At 49.4% G+C, this 13876-nt stretch overlaps 1 protein-coding gene across 2 annotated transcripts; it reads right to left on the bottom strand.

Annotated features, from left to right (window-relative positions):
- Positions 1-912: 912 nt before the first annotated feature.
- On the bottom strand, positions 913-13635 carry setd1a (SET domain containing 1A, histone lysine methyltransferase). Of its 2 annotated transcripts, XM_052048140.1 has the most exons (22): positions 13520-13567; positions 13340-13443; positions 12442-12586; positions 12063-12161; positions 11711-11981; positions 11201-11331; positions 10873-11129; positions 8943-10596; positions 7649-8629; positions 7110-7265; positions 6927-7011; positions 6722-6858; positions 6605-6641; positions 6212-6389; positions 6065-6099; positions 4761-5974; positions 4200-4553; positions 3915-4088; positions 3084-3194; positions 2554-2673; positions 2331-2468; positions 913-2002 (listed from the first exon to the last, which is right to left on the bottom strand). In XM_052048140.1, the coding sequence occupies exons 1-22, from the start codon at positions 13541-13543 to the stop codon at positions 1829-1831; spliced, it is 6579 nt and encodes a 2192-aa protein (XP_051904100.1). In that variant the 5' UTR covers positions 13544-13567; the 3' UTR covers positions 913-1828. The 2 variants fall into 2 exon arrangements, with proteins under 2 accessions (XP_051904100.1, XP_051904101.1); XM_052048141.1 differs by lacking the exon at positions 13340-13443 and having other exon boundaries at positions 13520-13635.
- Between the last annotated feature and the right edge of the window lie 241 nt (positions 13636-13876).

Raw genomic sequence — 13876 nt, 5'->3', positions numbered from 1 at the left:
TTTGTTTAAAAAACGTATTTTTAAAGGTTATACAATAAGGTGTTTTTAACTGGTCTGAATTTTTCTAAAAATAATTTTATGCCCCAATGTCAGGACAAATCGAGAAGACCCGAGTCAAGCCTTTAGCCTTCATCGTGATTTAGTATGTTTAAACTCTTGTTCTTACCGCTCGCCTTTGGACCATCGTCCAAGGTTGCAGCCTGCTATAAATGGAGCTTAGAGAGGTAAAAGTTCACTAGTGGTGCAAGATTTGCACGGTAGAAACAAAAAAGTCAAACTTGATGTTTCGTCTTAGCCAGAAAAACAAATCAGATTGACGTAAAACTGCATTTTTACTACTAGCATTGCATTAGTTATCTGCTTTTTTTTCTAAAAAATGTCTGAGGCCTTCTGCCTAACTGTGAGGCTAATTAACATATAAAGCCACACTCACACCGAGTTTCTTAGCCAATGACATGATTCCCGAGACTGGGCTATGTTCGACAGCAAAAGAACCACTTTGCAATATTGTTCCAAAAGGTAAGGAGAGCTGCAATGTCAGCATAGATTGGCAATGTAACTCGGTCTTTTTCGATGCAGATTAGGTTCTGAAACACAGCTTTTCTTGATTCTTCCATTCAGATGTCCAGGGGGTGTGATGAACGTGACATAAGGTTTGAGTATTTCTGCCACAGACCTATAAAGACACTTGGGAAGGTTTTAAATTGTGAAACACAGACAAAATATCCCCTTTCAGATCACATTTACCAGCAACATAACCGCCGTGGCATCACCCGTTTCATCCAGCTCAGGTCACATTCCATCTTCTGTTGACATAGTCATGCCACGCAGGTGCGTCACATCAAGGAAGGAAGTGGTCGCGTAAAACTATTTCCCGTTTGCCCCTTTCTTCCGCTCACAAACACAAACGACTTTTTCTTTAAAAAATATTTTAATGCACCATTAATAAAGGGTCCAACGCATTAATACAAGATTGCAAATAATATTAAAACAAGGAAGAACCATACAAAATAAACGAGTTGAAGGTATGTACATGTGTCCTGGCATGGAGAGAACGGGAGGGAGTGAAAGAGACGGAGGAGGGTCTATTTACAGCTAAGTGTGTTTCTACGAGAAACAAACACTTGTATTTACATCCATGTTCTTTTTTTTCATCACTTCATCCCGTGAAGCAGAAAAAAGACTTTTTGCGCTAGTCTTTTTACTACTCAACAGATAAACTTTGGACAGTTCGATCTTTTTTTGTGGAAATGTCCCCTCAGTAAAAAATAACCTCTAGGTAACCCCCTTTTTCGTTTTGTTTTTATAACCCAATGCAAAACAAAAAAGTGCCTGTTAAAAAACACTTGTGCAAAAACACGCCGACAATAAAACCTGCGGGAATTTGGTGGCAGAAATTCAAAATAAGGAAATGACGACCTGGAATCAGCTCAAAAAACAACAAAAAAAAAACACCCTAACTTGGCGAGGAGATTCTGTTTTGGTTTGTAAATGCCAGATAACTTAAGGATCCGGATAACAGGGACGCTTGAAACACTATGCCATAACAGTAATATTGTATAATCTGAACAAAAACAATCCCATAACAAGGAGAAAGCTTGTATAACATAAGCGGAACATGTCGGGATTAAAATTTTTAAAACCCTGAATTTGTGTCGACTTCCTTGTGCGTGAATCTGAGTGGACCTTCCAAACCAAGGTCCCGACTGCCCTCGCCACTCGCGTAAGAGTGACAGGAGGGGAGGGGCCGGGGTGGGTGTTGAGGACAAAATGGCCACCAAAAGTGCGAGGCGTGGTTTTTCAGGCGGTTGGGATGGCGACGGGAGCGCTAGTTGAGCGTGCCGCGACAGTTCTCCGTGCCGCACAGGCACGGGATCTTGTTTTCCTCCAGCGGGAACTTGTAGTCGTACGTGATCTCCTCGTTGACAGCGATGGGCTGCTTGGAGTAGATGACGATCTTCTTCTGGGACTCAATGGTGATCACCTTGGCGTAGCAGTTGGGCTGAATAAGACACGCGGGGTCAGTATATTTGAAAAAAAAGAATCAATTAATTACAAAACAAGTAATTTTGCTCTCCGCACGGCGCCAAAAAGTTTTATTAGGAATGAGGTGCTTTGCTGTGGGAAGAACAAATGACAGATCAGCAAGAGGTACATATGACAGTGATTGACACCTGGTAAGTCACGCCTGCTGTCTATCATTGGTTGTCTAAGGCGTGGTGGTTTCTTGCAAACAAATTTAGAGGATGGGGCCTGAAGATTATCATTACTCGTATGGTGCTACGGTCATTTTACATGGGCAGTTTCAATGAGCGCGCGTATCCACTCACAGTGCAGCAGTGGTTGATGAAGCGTGCCAGGTTTCCGCACTTGGTGGCGTCGATGATGGTGTCGTGGTCCACTCGGAACAAGTAGCTGCTGCCGATGCCCTGCTGGGCGTAGCGCTTTTCGCGATTGTCCGCCACCATCTGCACGCACAGCCACGCAAGTTAGGTGACATTTATGCTGACATTTGGCAGTGGCGCTACACTGATGCGTTGAACTGCGGCTCACCTGTCGGATGTTCTGACCCACATACTCGATGACCATCTCGTCGGCAGCGATGGCCTCCATGGCGAACAGACCCCACTCATGGATCCTGCTACGTCCGAATCGAAGCTTCTTCTTGCGGAACTGCACCGACGCAACAAATAACAGAACATGGAACTTCTGGAAAATCCAGGCGTCTCACAAAATACAACAGCAAGAAAATAATGCAAGAAATTTCCAACTATAAATCAAACATTAAAAAAATTATCAAAGAAATACTTGTAAAATATGATCTAAATAAAAATATATAAACCATACAAATGAAAAAACTACAATACTAATCTTTTTTTTTAATAAGATGTAGTCCATTTTCTCTCGCTAGTCATGCAAGTTGTGTGATAATTCCCTGCATGTGGTCACTGGCAGATAACCGGGTTGTGAAACACGAGGTTACTGAAGTGACGTTTTGAAGACATCGTGTGCTTTGACGGTCTCTGGAAAAGGGTCCCATTGCAGAGCGTGCGAATGTCGGCGCACATATTTGTTGGCCGTACCTTGAGCTGGTTGAGTTTCAGTAGGTCAGAGTCCATAACGGCTGGTGTGCCGATGACGGTGAGAAGGCGCCGCTGCTCAGAGCGTCGCTCCGACAGCACGCGGTTGGTGCCCTGAAGACAAAAAAAAAAAAAAAAAACACGAGGACTTGTGGTGTTATCTGATGACCTTACAAAGGAATTCAGTGAACTTGATGTGACATAACTGAAAGCAGATGAGTGTTGTAGGATCTGATACCGTTGTGAAAAGTTTAATCTACACACCATTCATGACTATGAATTCCTCAAGATGTTTTAAGATTAGCATAGCTGACATCCCCTGGCCCATAAAATTTGTTCATATGGAACTTCCCGACGCAAATAGCGGAATGGACTTTCGCTCCATGCAGGGTTGCACAACATTGACGGCAATGTGGTCAAGTACAGCAGAAGTGCACCACAAGTGAGCACAATTTTGCATTTAATTACATTTTCCACCCTAATTCGGGAAATCGATCAATGTCTAAATTCTCAACAGCATGCAACTTTTTCTCACGTTCTAAAAATTCCCATTTTTTGACAGAAAATCCAATTGAAATTAGTAGGCATTTTATAAATCAAACAAAATGTCGTTCATATCAATAGAAGAGGGTTTTGGTGCCATCTTGTGGCCTACATAGGGAACCAGACAACTTTTTGAGACGTGTCAATTATTCTCAAAAACCCACCAGTTGAGCTTGGGATCTGTCCTGAAAAGCTTTGTGGCTTTTTTTGTGTGGTGGTGGTGGTTGGTGTGTGTGTGTGTGTGTGTGGGGGGGGGGGGGGGGGTGCAAAGTGTTCGGGGTTCAAACATACCGAGCTGTCGACGTTCTCCACCTCCCGTATGACCTGTTCGGGCAGGTCCAAGTCCAGGTAGACATCCTTCTCCTTGCGGCTGATGGCATAGTAACCTTCACTCCTGGCACAACCCGTCACATGCTCGCGCAACTGCCCGTCTGTGTTCCTCTTCTTCCGTCGAGGGTTTGGCAAGTTGGTCAGTACAGCTCAGCGTTAAGGTCCATACGTCATAACACGAGTCTAACAAAGGAAATGGCAAAGTACGGCCCACCAACTAACGGGACGCGAGATGGACAGAGTGAGTAGGATATCAGTGTGCTGCACCCAGTGGGTGTCGTTAAGCCACTCGGAGTTGTGATCATCCTGCAGCAGCTTCTCGTACGTGGTCTTCAGCAGCATCAGGTCCTCCCCGTCCAGGCCCGAGTTCCAGATGTCGTATAGGATGGTCATCTGCTCGAATTCGCTGCGGTTGTCGTACTTGATCGGAGGAGGCTCGGGGCGCGGCGCAGGTTTGGCAGACATAAAGTTCTGCAGGAAGAGGCGTTCGCTCTTCCTCACGTCGTCTGCCGCCGCAGCAGACTCGCCCTCTGAATCGGTGCTGGTCAGTTCGCCGGACTCCAGCTCCTCGACGTCCACGTCCTCTTCTGCATCAGAGTCCTGCGCACAGCGAGGGAATGTCACTGCAGTGTATCGGAATCGAGTACTTTTTTGAAATGTGTCGTGCCATGTAGGGATCAATCACATGTGAACACACGTGACTCCACTAACACAGTGTTTGACATGTACATGTTCGGTTTCTCTTTTGATGAATGCAGTCATTCTGCATATTTTTTTTAGCTGGACGGGTAGAGTAAAAGTACAAACCTCTCGTTTGCGTTTCTTTTGTTTCATGGCTGGCGTCTCCTTCGGTTGTTTTGCAAGAACCTCCAGATGATCTTTGTTTTTACTTCTCATCTTTTTGTTCTTCTCTAGCTCCAGCGCTTTGGTCGCCTGTAACCTCTTGGTCGACGGACTAGCCTGGCTCGACTCTTCAGACAGCAATCCCAAATACTCGCCGGGATCTCCTCTCGAAGGAAAGGCTTCGCCGATGACCTCCTCGGGCGCCTCCAGCACCCCAGAAATGGCGCTGAGGTCGGCCGGGAGAAGGAGGGAGGACTCCTGCTTGGAAGTCTTCCTGGAGGCAGGTGGTGCGGCGAGGACTGGCGGTCTGCAGTAGTTGTGCTCCAAGAAGACCACCATGCTTTCCGAGCTCATGACTCGCAGCAGAGCCTCCTCGGAGAAGAAGCCGTCCTCCATCTTCTGCTCCTCGGCCTCATCTGACGTTTCCGTCTCCTCCGAGTCGCCGGCATCGGGATCCATCTTCAGGGCCACATCGGCCAGCACCGACAAGTCGGCGGTGGAGGTCGAGACCAACTGCAGCAGGCTTGAGGCTCCCAGCTGCTCTCGCAGCCTCATCCTCTGCTCCTTGTCATCATCCTCGTCTTCTTCGTGGAGGGAAGTCGGAATGATGGCAGTCCGGGACTTTCCACGCGATCGCTTGCTGAGGGGAGATGTAGGGGGCACCTCCTCGAAGGCCATCCTGCACATGGAGGCATGGTCCAGTGGGAGGTTCTGCACAGTACGACACACCATGACAGGGGGGGCAGAGGATTTGGGGGAGTCTTTGCCCGCGGCCCGTTTTCCGGGCATTTTGGGCGAGGCAATCCTTTTAGACTCATCAGAATCTGGAGTCCGTCCACATGGTGGCACGATGAGAGCGTTAGCTTCACCCGGTTTGGACGCGAAGGGGAGGAGCTGGATACCGTGGGCGGGACGCGGTCCAGTCGCGACACATGTATCCAACGGTTTGGCGGGTGACAGGGGGGGTGCATCACCTGGCATTTGCTGGGGAGGCAAAGACACAGGTGGCGGCAAAGTTGATGACAGATCTTTGCTTTCGTTCTCCTCGGTGGAGAAGGAGACAGTCTTTCGGCGCTTCTTGAAAGGGGGCACCAGGACCACGGGGGATGGAGGACGAGGGTACGGCGGGGACGGGGGCCGTATGGAGGGGGGTCCCGGTTTGCTGTCTTTGGCTTCACCTGAAAGACATGATGTACATTTTCATTTCGATTTCGTCCTGGCTCTAACGGTATTTTAAGCACCTCACATTTTGACTTAAAATGACTTACCAATTTTGAGCTCTGCCTTTGTAAATATCTTCCCTCTGATAAAAGCACAAAAGCAAAATATAATCAACAGCATTTTCAGGACAGACACACACACACACTGGAGGGTTAATGATTTTTTTTGGGGCATCAAAAAACATTGAAACATACCTGCCGTCTTTTTCCACCGTACTGTCCATAGTGGAGTCATCCATGGTGTCCGGGTCATCGCTGTCAGGCATCTCCCCTTCCTCCTCGGAAGAGGAGGAGGATGAAGACGCATCAGAGGAAGAGCCCTCTGAGGAAGAGGAGAGACTCTCGTCGTCGCTGTCGGCGCTAAGGGCATCATCTAAAAATAAGCAAAACACATTTTAGACTCTGTGGATATTTCCAAGTCATTCTATTCACTTCTATTGTGCGAGGTGGCGTTTGTCAGTAATAACTGGCGAGAGGAGCCAGAAATTAAATATATGTGTGTGTCACTAAGTTTGCAGCGAACTTTATGACTGATGGGAGAAGTCAATGATCATAACATTGCATGATTTGCGAAGTGTTTTTTTTTACCATCAGACTTGTCACTCGCCTCTACTTCACCATCATCCTGGAAAGGACAGTTACTATCAGAAAAAGTGATCTGGAATGGTGCCTTCTAGCCATCAAACAGACATTCCAACATCAAACCTTTTCAGAAGACGAGCCATCAGACGTCTCCTCTCCCTCGCTGTCCAATTCCCAAGGTTTTCGACTCCTGGGCTTCTTTTTCCTTCTCTTGTTGTCTCGTCCTTCTCGACCAACATCAGGCATTCTCCCGTCAACACCTGAGAACCAGACAAGAGTCAAACGTTACTCTTCTGACATGACGTAACATGACATGAGCTGGACAAACCATCGTCATCCTCATCGGGCGGCGTCGATGGCCGAGGTCTTTTCATGTCTGCTTCCGTGAGCTCTTGAGGCTCTTTCCTCTTCACCTATACAAACATAGTTTTTTTAAAAAGAATTATTGATCTTTTTTTGGTTAAATTGCTTGTGTAAATGTGTTGCACTCTAACAGCACTGCGTTAATTACCTTGAAAGAAGGTAGCCTGAGTGCTCCACGCAAGGAGAAGCCCTCCACGCCACCACTTTTGGCCCAGTCCACCAGAGACATGAGGGGCTCGCGAGGACGATTCAGTTTCTCCTCCTTTTTCTCGTCATCGCGCATGGCCGACATCGTCTGGAACGGCTGACGACAAAAACAATAGCGCTTAAAAATTGTCTAATACATTAGTATTCTACAAGCTGGTGGCCGAACCGGATTGAATTAAACCATCATGAACCAAATGCAGTAAGTGACTCCCTGACGCACTGCGATTAAGAAACGGCGACCTCTGGTTTTCCTCGGCCCATTGCACACAGAGCGACAGGGCCAAAAACAACTAGTTGGAATAAAAACTGCCAGTATTATTAAGTTTTGTGGCTCCACGTACAATACTGTACGTTATTTTATTTTATTTTTTTAACTCCCCAAAAAAACATGGTGCGAAGAAGCCAGGTCAAATTATTTATAGGATAAGTCAAAAATTCCAAAAAGGAAAAATTAAAATTCTAAATGAGATATTTCTGTACCTTAGCCTTAGTCTCCTTCCTGTCCCACCACTCATCAAAGGTGGCAAAGGCGATGTTCTCCACCATCTTGCGGTTCAGGTCTCTCTGCATGATGCTCTTCATCTCCTGGATGAGGGTGGCCAGCGCCATCTGCACGGTGGCTTCATGAGGGTTCTCAGGCAGGACGGGTATCTCCTCGGTGGGGCTCTGATACTCACCGTCCTCGCCGGGGGGCATGGTGCCATAGGCGGGCGGTGGCATGTAGGAGGGGTAGTGTGCAGCTGAGATGTGTGGGGGCCATGCTGGGTGCGGAGGCGGGAGATGCGATGGAGGCGCTATCTGGGTGCTATGCGGGTCAGTGTAAGGGTAGGGAAGCATGTGGGGCGGCATGTAGCGGTGATCCTGCTCATAGTGTGCAGTCGCCCCGCTCCCCTCTTGGTCCATGAAAGAGGCGTGCGGGGGTGGCAGCGAGTGCAGGTGGTATGAAGAGTAGTCCCCCGTGGCGGCCTCGCCCGCCGTGCCGTTAGAAGACGACATGCGCAGCTGGTGCAGGCGACTGAGCATGTGCGTCTGCATCTGGAAGGACATGGGTGCCCCACCAGTGTATTGGTTCATCAGTTCCATTGAGGTGGCATAGTCATACATGTGGGGGGGCAGAGGATACTCCGGGTGAAGCTCCATGTGAGGGGGCGGCGGGACCCCGGGAGGTGGAGGTGGCTGCAGGGAGTAGCCCGGTGGCGGTGGGGGCGGCAGGTGAGGAGGGTAAGAGGGGATGGGCGGGTGCAGCGAGGTGCCAAAGTGCTGTGTTGACTCAGAGATGGGTGGTGGCGATGACGATGAGCGGTCTGCCGCCGCCTGGGATGTTTTTGCCGCCTGGGAGGACGATGGCGAGGAGCAAGAAGTGATAGAGGACTGGTGGGTGGTCACCGTCGTAATGGTCACTTCTCCCTCCTCCTCCTCGTCTGAGATTTCCATGTCTTCCCCAGAGGAACGAGGGGAGGACTGAAAGGAAAAACAGAGGGTTTTAACCGGTTGAGAAATATAGAATAAAATAACTCCTCGGATATCCCGAAGGACTTCAAAATATTGACGCTGGAATAGTTTGAAAATGCGGACATAATAGTTAGAGTCTGTGTGAATGCTTTACACGGCATGGGAGCTGCCGCTGACAAGGAGGGGCATTTCATCATTCAGACGACTTGATACTTTTGCCTAAGATAAGGCTCCTAACCTCTGACTAACAGGAGAAATGTTTGCCTTTCGAGAGTGAACATGAAAAATAATAATCGAAGATGGCTAAATGACACCCGCTTACCTGACTCTGGCCGTTGTAAGGTGGCGTGTGCGCTCCAGTCCTGTTTTGTGTGTCACTGTTCACGTCCTGCGTCGACTCCTCTGGAACGGCGTCAGTCTCCGCTGGGCCGGCCGGGGCCAACGGTTCATCTGGGGCAGGCACGTGAGGAGAGTACGTGGAAGAAGCTGGCGTGGAGGACAGTGGCTCAGCGGGGCTTTTACGACTGTCTGTTCCTTTCCCTCGTTTCCTGAGACTGTCTCGGTCACGGTCCCCTTTGCCCCTCTCCTTGTCCCCGCTGTTGACTGCTTGGTTGACACCCGTGTTCTCGCCCGCAACGTTGCCCGCTCGCCCTCTTTTTGTCCCGCCTTCCGAGCGTGAACCCCTCAGCTTATCCTCCTCATCTTCCTCATCGGAGGCAAGGAAGGAGAACTTGGCTTTCTGCTCTTTGAGGAGCATCTCAATGCGGGAGTCCAGGCTGCTGCTGTGGTGGGCAAACGGTAAGCTTTCATTGGTGGAGTCCGGCTCCGGGGAGGCAGAACCACGCCGGCGACCTGGTGGCAAGCTACCGGAGGCGACAGGGTGCTGGGGTAGGGGAGTGGAGGAAGGAGGAGTGGAAGAGGAGGCACTGGAGGAATGGGAAGGGGACACAGGTGGAGGTGTCTTCGGTGGGATTGGTGGCGTGCTGGGACGGCGTTTGGGCTTGGTCCACTGCTCCTCTCGTTTGGGACTATCCTGGTTGAAATCAAGCGCTCCCAGCGTCTCGGCCACAGCGGCGGCGATGACGGATGCTGGTGGAAGTGGCGGCGGTGGTGGGGGAGGAGGCGGCGGAAGTGCACCTGCCAAGGGTGCAGGTGCCCTCTCGGGGAGGCTCATTCCCCCTAGACGAGCGGATGCATCCAATCCCTGAGGAGGGACTGGAGCGGGATCTTTGGAAGCTGAATATGCGGAGTAGGATGAAGGCGGAGGGGACATGCTGTTCGAGGAAGAGCGATGCGAGTTGGAATTGTATCTGGGGTCCGAGTTGCTCGAGTGGTCAACGTCCCGCTCTCTGTCCCTGTCCCGGTCTCGATCCTTGTCGCGGTCATGGCTGCTCTTCCTGCGACTGCCATGGTGGTTGTGCGAGTGGTGGTGGTGGTGGTGGTGGTTGCGGTGTCGCTGGTGTCCGTGCTCACGCGAGCCCACGCTGTCCCGTCTGTATCCCCGCTCGTCCCGGCGGTCCGAGTGGTGGTGTGAGTGATGAGAATGGTACTTTGAGGAGGAGGAGGAGTTGGCGTCTTGCTGGTGATGGTAAGACGCCCGCCTGGAGGCGCTGCTCACCGCCCCGTAGCGCCCCGAGTCTCTGTCCCGCTCTCGCTCAGTCATGAGAGGCTGTTCATACTGGGACCCGACATGCGGCGGAGGCATGGCGGAGTGGTGTGCCATGTGGGACCCAGCTCCTCCCGCGTTGGGGTATGGCGGGTAGCCGGGCGGTTCGTTAGGACGGTACGAGGTGGCCGGGTGGTACCCAGCCCGACCTCGGTGGTACAACGAAGGTTCGTGAACGTCCTCGGAGTAGCGAGACACTTTGAATCCACCGCCTACCGTGGACGACACCGCAGAGGAGGAGGAGGAGGAAGGAAGCATGTCCTGAGGGGGGTAACCGCTTCCCAAAGTCCCCGCGTTGTAGCCGCTGTGCCTGACAGAAAGAAAAGTCACACTTTTTAAATTTTAACTAACCACCTCGAGTTTGAGAATCTCGAGAATTTTTCGAGAGTTTCGAGAATTCTTGAGAATTCTAAAATAAAGATCCCCAAAAAAAGAACACGAACAATCAAGTCACTAGACAAAGGTCTTGTATTCCCTATTTTAAGCAATGCACCACCTCACGAATCATCCTTCCCCCAACCCTGATGAAAATAACACATCATGCGTTGCTTAGAAGCGAACACTGCAGGTCGAGCCGACAACCCACCGGGTTCCAGAATAGCCAGACTCCTGAGAGAACGGCGTCCCTGATCTGGAGCTGTATGGTGTTCCGCTTTGAGAGGACGCTGAGGACCCCGAGGTGTAGCCGCCTGTCACGGACGAAGAGGGGGGCGTGTCCAGGCGCTGCTCACCAAAACCGGTGTCCGCTGAACCGGGAGTGATGTTTCCAGACTTGAGGGCTTGCTGGACACCCGCTGCCAACACTGCCAACTCGCTGGAGAGCCGACGCTGGATTTCAGAAGACTGTGTGGACAGGAATGACGTGTAAGCGTTTGGAAATTAAATACAATTCATATTCTATTCATGACAGTTACCACATCAGGCTGTTGCTGTGCGGGGGTCTGCGGGGTGAGGCAATCAACTAAGGCCTTGCCCCCCAAGGGGACCGTTTGAGGCGTGTAGGAACCATTCACAATCAGGTCGTAATACTTCTGCCTCTGCTGGCCTGCAGACAAAATAATAATTGAATCTCTCTCTCGCTCTCTCTTTTTTTTAAACATTAGATCGGAACAATATATGTTTATTGGGATAGTGAGCATAAAAACCATGCAATTCACAAACTGGGGGTGTATCAGTGTAATAATGACAATATATTATGGTAACAATTAAAAAAATCAGGGCTGATTGACAGTGCAGCTTCCATCTCTGTTGTCAAATGTGTAGCCAAAATGCTCCCCTATGAATGAACTATTGCGTAGAACTGCTAGATTAGAATGTAGAATTACAAGATTACTTTGTTGTCTATCTGTAAAATGCTATTGTAGTTTTCACTTTGTTTGTGCAGTGCATACACGTGGCGCTCCAACAATCCACCCTCGGCCCACCTTTGATGTCCAGCTGCGCATGGATAATGTTGCCCATGACAGAGGTGTTGTGCAGCTGCTTGACCGTGTCCTTGGCACCACGTGTGCTGGTGAACAACACTCGAGCCAGGCCCAGGTGCTTCCTGGTCTTAGGGTGAAACAGGATCTCCATCTCCTCCACCTCACCAAACTTGGCGCACATCTCGGCCAAGAAGGGCTCCTTGATGTTGTCATTGAGCCGGGCGAAGGTTACCTCCTTGAGGGGGATCGGACCCACATAGAAATCGTCCAGCTGGGGATTGAGGAGAGAAAAAAAAATGGTCAGGACAATTCTGAACGTGGGATGCTCCGAGACGTGTGGAGATCTTTTCACCTTAAACTTTGGCACTGGCAGGACCATCTCTGCATACCTGGACCATAATCTGCGGGGTCTTGGGTCCCGTAGTTCACCCACAGGTGGGAATCCGGAGTCCTAGTGACATTTTGTACACATGAGGTGTTGGAGTGCAACGATTTTAAAACCCACAGTTTACAGTGTGAAGCTGGTTGGACTAGACAGAACTGGACAATCAAGGTGAAAGCCGGGAGGAAAACACTTAGCCTAGACTTGTCGCAGGTGTACATATGCAGACAGACAAACATCAACACTCATTTCTCTCTGAACACATGCTGCCTATACTGAATGCCATCTGTAACACTGTAGAACCACACACCACTGCAATCACATCGCATGTGAAATTATATATACTCACAGGCACGCTAAAATGTACGCCATCGTATCTGTAGATCTTCTGTGCCACCCGTCTGATGGCCGGGTCCTGGACCAGTTTGAAACTCTTCCACTGCAAACTTACGGCTTTTTGTGTGTCTGCACCGCTGTCCGGATCCATCCTACAGCTGCCAAAATACATGTGTTTAGATAGCGTGTAGGGAATGCAAACAACACTAGCAACTAGTACCGATATGTGCAACGCTTTGGCTGGCTAACGGTACACAACTCGTGATACATATACAATCAAGTAAACCCCAAGAACGACACGCATGAAGCGCGAATAGTAACTACTTGTGTATCGTAAATAAATACGGAGAAAAGCATTAAAGAAGACATTTGGCTGACGTTCGCCGCTCCGGGTAAGACGCTGTCACAACAATGAGCGACTTACGTCACAGAGCACTAATTTAGTTCAGCTAGCTGTGCTAACATGCTAACACGCAGCGAAAAAACGCCAGTGGTATTAACTATTCGCACAAAATAAGAATTAGAGATGAACAAAACTCGAACCGGGTTCTCAATCGGTTCATAAATATGACATTACAGGCGTTTCGGGTGCTCCACAACGGCGTCAATTTTCTTACCTTTTTTGTGTGTGCTTATGCTAAGGCAAGTTATCGCGACTAGGCTAACGGCTAGCGCTAACTTAGCATAAGCGTCAAATTAGGAAGCAAAACAGGTCGTTTTGCCACACTGTACAGTCGATACCATATTATAAACGTCGGCCGTTTAATCCAAGACTTTTGGGGACTGCGGGGTTTGGGTTCCCCCTGAAAAGGCAAGACCCGCAGCTCCGAGAGTCCTAAAGCGCGCTCATCCGAGAGTAGTAGCCCGCCGTCAGGCCCGCCCGGTCAACAAGAAAAACACAGTCCACCCACCAAAACACAAACGGGACAGCTCCGAGGCCCGCGTTCAAGCGAAAGTAGGGGGCGAAAACGATGCCTCTGACATTCCGGTTGATAGTCGAGAGAAGCGCGAGTCCCTGCGGAACACCGGGGAGTTGTTTTTGGCCTCTAAAAGCCCAATATTGTGAAGAGAGCGGCCATCGCGTAACAAACCTGAAAGCCTCGCCTGTTCTCCATCAGAGGAGGCGAACGCAGCAAACAGCTTCTCACACCCACTTTCCACTCAATATAAAAATAAAATAAAAACTACGAGTTATTGTGCCAATCTGTAACATAACAACTGTTGTCTACAATAGGTTTCTGTGTGAGTGACTAGAATATTATTTTGAGCAATATTATTCCCCTGAATTCTAAGGTTAAAACACAATCGAATCTGCGTTTTTAAATCATACGTGCGGCTGCCCGCAAGCTGTTAGAATTCAATCAAATTTTAATTCGACCATTGCATTAATGTACTCTTTGCACAAACTTTAACAATTGCGATATTATTATAAATGAATCACTTTCTTC

This window comes from Hippocampus zosterae, chromosome 17, assembly GCF_025434085.1.
Source record: "Hippocampus zosterae strain Florida chromosome 17, ASM2543408v3, whole genome shotgun sequence".
NCBI classification, from domain to species: Eukaryota; Metazoa; Chordata; class Actinopteri; order Syngnathiformes; family Syngnathidae; genus Hippocampus; species Hippocampus zosterae.
The sequence above is the reverse complement of the archived record's forward strand: the minus strand, read 5'-3'. Positions and strand labels throughout refer to the sequence as shown.